This window comes from Sesamum indicum, linkage group LG3 (assembly GCF_026168435.1).
Source record: "Sesamum indicum cultivar Baizhima isolate 11 linkage group LG3, ASM2616843v1, whole genome shotgun sequence".
NCBI classification, from domain to species: Eukaryota; Viridiplantae; Streptophyta; class Magnoliopsida; order Lamiales; family Pedaliaceae; genus Sesamum; species Sesamum indicum.
Window position 1 is genome coordinate 31,379,984 of NC_142659.1, and position 9,319 is coordinate 31,389,302.

Consider the following 9,319-nt stretch of genomic DNA (forward strand, 5'->3'; position numbering starts at 1 on the left):
CCTGGAGCTGAACACAGATTCTATTTTAGGCACATGTACAATAATTTTAAAGGAAATTTTATAGGGAAACAACTAAAAAAGATGATTGGAAAGCTATTTCAATTTATAGTGTTAACTAACACTTGAAAAAAATGGCTGAAATTCAAAGAATACACCCAAAAAAAGGTGCAGAAGAAACACCACATGAATGGTTGACTGAAATACTTCCACTGCATTGGGCAAGATGCTTCTTTCCAAGTGTGATGTGCTAGTGATTAATATGAATGAATCCTTCAATCATATTATCTTGGAGGCGAGAGAATTATCAATAATTGAAATGTTTGAATGGATAAGGAAGAAGTTCATGGAAAAAATTCAAGTTAAAAGAGAGAGGATGGAAAAATATGAGGGGGGTTGTGTGTCCACATATCATGAAGAAGACTGAAATGCAAAGAGTAGAGAGTAGAATCTGTTTTCCGTTTTGGACAGGGGAAGACAAATATGAGGTAATGCATTTTATGCAAAACCACATAGTCTACCTCAAGGAGAAGTTTTGCATTTATGGCATGTTTCAGCTTGTGGGATATCCTTGTTTTCATGCCATTGTTGGAATTCATTATCATACGCTGGAAGTGGAGGATTTCATTGATGAATGCTTCAAGAAGGAAGTATATTTGAAGGAATAACCACATGATCCACCCAGTGCCCGGAATGCATGATTTTGAAGATTCAAAAATGGGAAGAGTGAATACTCTTAATGTAATAATCAAGACGGGAAGGCCAAAGAAATGTAGAATGAATGATGCAAATGATGTGAAGAAAACATCTTTAAGAAGAGGTCTTACCCATACTTGTGCAATATGCATGAGAAAAGGGCACAATAAAAGAAGTTGCACCAATCTTCCCACCCCCCACCACCCCAATTCCAAATTCAAACAAGTATTTTCCTAACTGTCAGTTACTCATTTATTATCTAATAGACATTATTTAATAGCTTTCAGTAACTCATTGTTTTTCTAACTTTAATTATTTCTTTGCAGAATCTCAACTAAGAGAGACAAAGATACAACAACTCACATGGCGCATCAGGATCAAGAAGACCTAGTATCCTACCCCTTCCACCTTTTGATGAGAATGAGATAATACCATGAGAGGTAAATACTATTTTAATATCAGTTCTTTGACTGCTTTACATCACTTTTTGACTTTTTGTCTTATGCTGCAGGTACCTCCAATTTTTTCCCAACCATCTCAGGATTCACAACCCCAAGTTCCAATTCAACACCATCTTTCAATTCAGCCCTATGTTACAACTCATGATCCACCACCTCAAAAGCCCCAAGAAAACCTTTTAAGGTAAGTAATTTTAGCATATCAACCATGTTTCAACTTATGAGGTTTTTATTATGAAAAATCTACTCTATAGATACTTCAGCAGAGTAGCAGGACAACACCAGACGAGACTACAACTAGAGGATTTAATGTGCATAAATCATCGCATGAGCAGGTATGCAACTTGTTGCATTAATAACTTAGAATTTACTGTTCTATTTATTCACACCATTATCTCATTTATTGTGTTTTAGGTTGTTCATTCAGAGCAAATAACTCAACAACCTTTGCAACAAACAACATCCACCATCGTCATGAGTTCATTAGGTAATTTCCTAAATATTTCATTGATTATATGACCCTTTAACTTATTACTATGAATTAAAATAATTTCATGCAACTACAACAACAAACTAAAGCTATCAGAATGCAGAAAAAAAACAATTTCTTTCTCAAGTAAATTGCTTAAGAGATAACAAGAAGATGCTCCAGGTCAGACCTCCCAATTCAAGAGAAAATGTTGTGCAGAGAGAAATCCATCTATTTCTTCACTGATCAAGGGTTTGGCCAACTCATATAGGTCTGGACAAACCAAGAAAAAATATGGAAATACTTCAGGAACATCAAATCCCACAAGAAATGTATAAGGTGCAATTATGGTTCAGTTTTTATCTATTTATCCAGATTAGTTGCTCTGAAACTAATTAGGTCTTGGGATTTTGGGATGTTTAGTGATGGATTTTGCAAAATTGATTGTTGCAAATCGGGATTTTTTGATGTATAGTTGTAGGCATGAAATTCTAGTTGCATATCATGATGGAAATACATTAGATTTTGCTGTTTTTGAATTTTGGATGGAAATTTGGTGATGGTTTGATATACAGGCTTCAACGAATGCACTTTGTTTATTTTAAAGTGAAATGAAATTCATGATGTTTGCTGTTTTCTTTTTCGATGGAAAATGTGGTGATGCATTTTGCTGTTTTTTAATTCTAGGTTCATTAACATTACATTAACAAATTCACCTAACATTACATTAACAAATTCACTTAACATTATATTAACCAATTTATTTAAATAATACAACAATCATGCAAAATAAAATAGCTACAACTAGTGCCTTTAACATTTTCTTTTGCCATCTAACTACTTCACTTTGCTAATGAGGTCTTCACATACAGAGATCAGTTCAGAAAATCTCTTTTCTATATCTCCTAAATTTGATTCCACCTCTTCTTCTATTTCTGGCATTTGGAAACTTTGTGAATTTCAACGGGATACAATGATTGGCTCCAACCAACTAAAAAATTGCATTGTCCAGTTTTGGAATTGTTTGTTGGACCAACAACTCTAATAGCTATATTTTTTTGACAAAAGCACTTTGGATTTTTATATCTCAGATCCATAATCTCTTCTCTTTTTGAGGTGGATTTCCTAGTAGCTCATTTTATACACAAATATTCAGAAAAAATAAATAATTTTATATAATTAAATTACTAAAATAAAACTGGGCAAATGAAATGAAATAAAAAAGATCAGCTTTATACCTACTTTTGAGGGGGAGAAATGGCAAAAGAAAGACAAAAAACAAGCCAAAAAGCCCTTAGTATCTTGTACAGACCCATAAAGGGATATTTTAGTCCAAAGTGACAAAAAATATGGACCTGAACCGTAGAAAAGGATAACCAAATGCACCAGACACACGTCTTTGCCATTTCCCTTAGTTGTTAATAGAATAGAGATTTTTTGTTGAGTTTTACAAAACATGACGGGATTTTTAGTTTATTTTTAAAATAGGAGAGTGTTTTGCTGACTTTTAAAACACATAGGGGTTTTATGTTTTTTGTCCCATGCTTTTTATTCGCTAACTTTGAAGGGGTAAAAAGTAAATTAAAGAATGTTACAATGCAGCCAAGCACCCTATAATACCATTAATGGTGAAAAATGAATAAAGGAATGAAGTAATATCTATACTTTATTATTAAATTAATATACTTTTTGATATCTCAGATTCTTCTTATCTCCTAATTTCTCTCTCTCTCTATATATATATTTAATATTTCATTTAATTAATTTATGTATTATTAATTTTTCACTCTTTTAAACTTCAAATTGCCCACTCTTTTCAATTCTACTAAACTTAAATTATTATAACATTCTTTTTATTTTAATAAGTTAACTTTTTTAACTAAACTATATTTTTAAAATTTTTATTTAATTATGCACACGCCCGTTTAAACTCGCCGAACTAGTTATTATTATTATTATTTACGGGCCAATGAAATATATCATCATCTGCTACTGCTGGCTTCAGGATTTGTCCCCATCATCCCTGTCCCCCAACACACATCAAAGGCCTGTGTATTTCTGCTCTCTGCTTATAATCCCTCCTCCCTTTTTCATTCCCGCTGATCAAACTGTATCGAATCCTGCACCATGGAAGTCGTGGAGGCTACCAATGATTTTCAAGACTGGGATGTCGTTCAGTCCAACTCGGGTTCTGAATCGGCTTCGGTTAACTCGTTCGATGAAATTGATTCTGGAGGCTTAATACAGACCAATTATTTCTCGTTAGACGCTCATAACCAGTATGGGCAGGATTTGGACGATAAAAAATCGAGTGCACCAAGTTGGGTTGATCCGAGGTTGGAGGAGAAACCCGCTAGGTACCTTAATCTGGAGTCCGGTGAGTTCTGGTCCGATTCCAGCACACAACGGTCCGATGACCGCAAGTTCAGCGATGAAGTGGCTTTCTCCCTGAACGAGAAGAAAAAGGTGGGCTTTCAAGGAATTAGGGAAGTAGATGAGGAAAAATGCGCAACGATGGTGGAGTTGGGGAGATCATATTCGGATTCAAATGGAATTGAAGTGGGTTCTGCGAAACTTAATGACTCTGTGGAGAATCCTGAAGTGGGTGTGGGAGGCCACGTTAATTTGCATGATGAGTTGGAGATTTTAGGCAAAGAAAAAAATGAAAATGAGAAGATTGGATGCGGGAGCGAAGTTATCCATGAGAATGTGGAAAAGAGACGAGGTGAGCCTGAAAAGAGGGGCTCGGCATGGTGGAAGATGCCAATGGAGTTTCTACGGTACTGTGTCTTTCGAGTGAGTCCGGTGTGGACAGGCTCTGTGGTCGCGGCTGCATTGGGGTTTGTGATTTTGGGGCGCAGGTTGTATAAGATGAAGAACGGGACTAAGGGATTGCAGATTAAGGTTACTGTTGATGACAAGGTCTGTGAACTTTTCTGTATTATCTTTTGTTTATCTTGCTCTATTCTTTATAATATTTTTGGAAGATAGTACCTATCAAGAATTATTGTACTTCTGTCATAATATCAATGGGTCTTGTTTGCAGAATGTTGGTTTATGCAATACCTTTTTCTTCTAATTCTGAATAAGCCTGGAAATTTGATAGATGAGGAGTGCTTAAAATCTGGATTTCTCTTCTCTTCTTTTAATGATTATGATTGTGATAAGGTTGCTTTGGACTATAATTGAATGCATTATCTGATCTCTGTATTTTTCCTTATGTTGCTTGCTGTGCCTAGAAAGATTTTTTAAAATAGGTTTTCAGTATGGAACGAGTTTGAGACTCTTTAAAGTTGATCATACCTTTTAAAGCATTGCTTTGAGAGTATATCCTGATCAAAACTTGCACTTGCATGATTTGCATCTTGGTTAAATGCTGCATAGTTTGTGTTTGTAGCTAGTGGTGTCCATAATTACCCCAAGAAAAGAAGGAAAACAAAAGCTAGCGGTTTCCGTTGTAAAGGTACTGTGGACTTTAAATGGCTGGAGTACTTGATGGATTTGCTTGATGATTAAGTGACAGTTTGGTCTATTCCTATGGGTATTGAGATTGGTTTTAGTTTTATCTCGGTGTCATCTTGGGAACTAAATATATAGTTTGATCATGAAATGAGCTATCTATAATTGAGAGGAAGAACATATTAGTTACATTACATGATTGGGGTGGGATTTGAACAGTAAATTGTCAATCTAAGTCTATCCTCCTAAGCATCTCAATTTGACAGCAATATTTATAATTCTTCATAAACAAAGGTAGCTAGGCCCAGCAATCCGAGCGAAGAGGTAGATACATAAACACTCTTCTGCCCCTTTGACTATAGTAACTATAACATGCTTGTTGGAAAATTTGACAATTTATCACCCCTTTGGAATTTGGTTGTTTGCTAATTTTGGCATCATGTGCATCAGATATTATGGAGATTTTCAGGAATGGTATATGATGTATATGTTTAAGTATTGTGTGGTTTACAAGATTTTAGATCAAAATTTGAAGTCTTGCCTGTAATACAAAGAAACAGCGCCCCCCCGCCCCCCCACGCACACACATATATTTAGATATATTCCCCATTGGTGAAGAATGTATACCTTTTATCTGCTTTTTGTCTTTTGTGAACTTTATGCTGCAGAAGGTATCTCAGGTCATTAGCCACGCTGCTCGCCTGAATGAAGCATTCTCAGTTGTGAAGCGGGTTCCTGTGGTTCGGCCTTCCCTGCCTTCTGTTGGGATCATAACCTGGCCTGTAATGAGTCTAAAATAAGCGAAGGTGGTTTCTAAAAGAAGAGACAGAGCGGTGGCATCACATTGAGCCGATGTGCAGGCTTCAATTTGTAGTTTATAATTTGCGCGCTTGCGTGTGTGTATTAAGTTTGTTTTGCCTTTAAAGCTTTTGTTCCATTTGTAGTCTCTATGAGTAAGACTCCTATGTTTCTTGGTATCCTATGGTTTGACATTAGACGGGTTTTCTTTTTACGAAACTCATTGTATATCAAACTTTTATTGCCATCCTCTGGGTTATTTTATTTATCGAATGAAATATTAAATCAAAGCTCCTCCATCATACTCTGGATTTAGCTAATAAAAGAGTAATGATGATGATGGCTGACAAATGATAGTGCATGTTCTCCATTGGACAACAGAAAATTATTAGACTAGTAAATATATGACGGAGGGGTTCTGTACTTGGTAGTGGTGGACGGATTAATTAATAATAAGAATGGGATGAACAAGATCTTGTGTACTTGGTAGTGGTGGACGGATTAGTTAATAACAAGAACGGGATGAACAAGATCTTGTGGCACATGTTTAATGATACTGCATCTTTAATAAAATTTATTTTGTAACTCCAATAATTTGTTTAGAGTGAGAGCTGGACGTGGTCAAGTGAGGGTACTTAAAGTTAGGCTTGAAATGTGTTAAGTTGGTCTCTCAGTTCAACTATATTTTGAGTTCCATTATTTTCGCCTCACATTTTAACAGTCATGATCTCCAGGAGTCTCAGATCTCTATTCTCCACTTGGTCCCTATTGTCCAAGACAATTCATCAAATCTCCGTCTCTGTCCAACTATATTTTGAGTTCCATTACTCTCGCCTCACATTGAACATTCATGATTTCTCAGATCTCTATTCTCCTCTTGGTCCCTATTGTACAAGACAATTCATCAAATCTGCTAGAGCCACCGTGTACAATTATGTCCGATAAATCTAATGCCACTGTTTATATTGGTAACAAGCAGCAGCACTCATTCCTCCATTTCCATTCTTTTTTACTTGTTTATTTTGACATGCCATCCTTGAGTTTTTAGGCACTGCGGGATTCACTTTTTGTCCTACTTTGTCTTTATATTGGGATTAGTTTTATAAATTGAAACTCGAAAAATTTCTCATAGCTCAACATTGGCTAATTGCTATCTTTTAACTTGTTTAATTGGTTTTTCTGAAAGCTCTTTTCTCTCGCTAATTTACTTTTTCAATAAAAGAAAAAACGAAAACGCTTCATTTCCTTGACATTATTGGGCTATAGAAGAGATCCTTTCTTATGACTTTAGGTTTGGAACCTAAGAAATTCCGGCTTTCTGCTTCTGTCTGTAGAAGAGATCTTTTGCTGAGCATGTCTATTGTTAACTCCCTCACAGATTCATTCTTGTACAGGCAACCTGGATGAGAGAGTAGGTGATCGGGTGTTGTATGATATTCTCATTCAAGCAGGCCCAGTAATGAACTTGTATATCCCTCGTGACAAGGAGACTGATAAACCTAAAGGTTACGCTTTTGCACAATACGAAACAGAGGAGGTGGCGGAATATGCTGTCAAACTTTTCTCTGGACTTGTAACACTCTATAAAAGAACCTTGAAATTTGCAGTAAGTCATTAGTCGAGGAGATGTGTTCTTCATGATTTAACTTTCATTTTTAAAATACAACTCAGTTTTGCTCCTCGATGGTTGTCAATGAATTGAGTTGCCTTTTGTACAATCTACATGCTATACATAGTCGGTTTTCATTCTTTTGTAAAGAGGCTTGCGAAAGCTCTGTTTTTCTTCCAAGAGAGGAAGTTCATTGCTTGGTGTGGGTTTTGTGGTAAATTTTATGGGCTGGAAACTTCAACTGTTATTGAGGCGTGGAAGGCTATATGCAGCATTATTCTTTTGTTGTTTTTTGTCATTTTTCAAAGTATTGACCACATAATTTTATAAACATAGCTCTGGACAAGACCAAAACTCTGTCAGTTTATTCTCTACAACCTCCTCTTCAGTTAATCCTTCTTCAAAATTGAGCTCACACCCTGTCTGATATAATGATGCAGAACCTTCCCCACATTTTTCAAGTTTATCAACATCATGCTTGTTTCCGGAGCAGAAAATTAACTATGCAGGAGGTGATAAATGTGTTTCTGATGCAATTATTTGTTTCCTACTTAGCGAGCTAGGACTTGGTATCTTTAGCCTTCATCACCTTTCCTTCTGAGCATATTATTTTCAATAGTATCTTTTTAATTTAATGCCAATTCCCTCTGATATATCTATGCACCAACATAGTGGATGTAGATCATACTATGACAACACAGATTACAACCACCAATAAAAGAGTTTTTTGGGTGAGCAAGAAAAGAAAAACAAAAAATAGAAGAGTGTTTTAGGGCAGCACTGGGTCGTGTTGGTCGCTCTAGGGCAGGACACTGTTTAAATTACAATTCTTCTTAATTATTTTTTTCCCTGTAAAATCGGTAAAGACGAACTCTGGTAATCTAATCTCTCTTCTATGATGTGGTGTAGCTCCTTGTATTCTGACTTAGCATAATTAGCCATATTTTCTTCTCTTTGTTCCTGTTTGCGTAGGTGAGAATTTTATAGCTTGTTTGGTTGTGCTTTCAATGAGATTTTTTTCGCTTTTTACTGTTTGGGTAGGTCAAATAGAGTCATTTGAAATCCTTTATCCAAATTCTTCCTTTAAATCCAAATCCGTTAATCCAATTTCTTAAGGATATGGAGCTTCATAGTTCTCTTGGAATATTTTTTAGGCTCATGAATTTTGCATGTTGAATTGCATGCCAATTATCATCCGATTTCATTATCTTTAGAGCACATATAATCATTCGACACTTAAACTTGGATTGTATTCTAGTTCTTAAATAACAAACGGCATCTTTTGCTTTTTGCTCCCTTATTCTCTGGTCTGGGGGTTGTTCAACTTTTAAAAGCTTGTGACTGTAATTTGGTAGTTGATGTTTAACTTAATTAAGTTAGTTTTGGACATGCAACATGCTGAATATATGTGAACATAATCATTGAATTTGTTTGGATTTTATATTATCTTGTCCTTGTAATTATTGAACATAATTGGTTCGATTCGGAATAATTTCCAGAGTTTCAAGAATCATAGGTAGATATTTTTCCCCCCTCCCCGGAGTAGGTGTTTCTTCTCTTGGATGAGGTTGGATATTAGTCCTCTGGGCTGTCCTTGATGGCGCCCAAGCACACATTTGTTTGTTGACTTCTGTTCTGGGGAATATGTACTTAATAAAATGAAATTATTGTTGGATGTGGGTTGAGGCATAATTTTCTTATTTATTGGTTGTGAAATCAGAGCTTCTGGAGGCATTGTTTATTCAATACAGTTCTATAGTAGCTTTATTACCCGAATTCTATTGGGACCCTACAACATGAACTCTTTCGTTACGGAAATATTATAAACTATTG

At 35.6% G+C, this 9,319-nt stretch overlaps 2 protein-coding genes across 3 annotated transcripts; both read left to right on the plus strand.

The window, feature by feature from the left end:
- The first annotated feature begins 3,581 nt into the window (after positions 1 to 3,581).
- LOC105159570 (uncharacterized) lies at positions 3,582 to 6,141 on the plus strand. 2 transcript variants are annotated; one of them, XM_011076679.3, is made up of 2 exons: positions 3,582 to 4,542; positions 5,751 to 6,141. In XM_011076679.3, the coding sequence occupies exons 1-2, from the start codon at positions 3,748 to 3,750 to the stop codon at positions 5,877 to 5,879; spliced, it is 924 nt and encodes a 307-aa protein (XP_011074981.1). In that variant the 5' UTR covers positions 3,582 to 3,747; the 3' UTR covers positions 5,880 to 6,141. The 2 variants fall into 2 exon arrangements, with proteins under 2 accessions (XP_011074981.1, XP_011074980.1); XM_011076678.3 differs by having other exon boundaries at positions 3,585 to 4,542; positions 5,748 to 6,141.
- Positions 6,142 to 6,289: 148 nt separating this feature from the next.
- On the plus strand, positions 6,290 to 9,319 carry LOC110011748 (protein HSH49). Its single transcript, XM_088878166.1, has 3 exons — positions 6,290 to 6,845; positions 7,272 to 7,483; positions 8,106 to 9,319. The coding sequence occupies exons 1-3, from the start codon at positions 6,728 to 6,730 to the stop codon at positions 8,202 to 8,204; spliced, it is 429 nt and encodes a 142-aa protein (XP_088734292.1). The 5' UTR covers positions 6,290 to 6,727; the 3' UTR covers positions 8,205 to 9,319.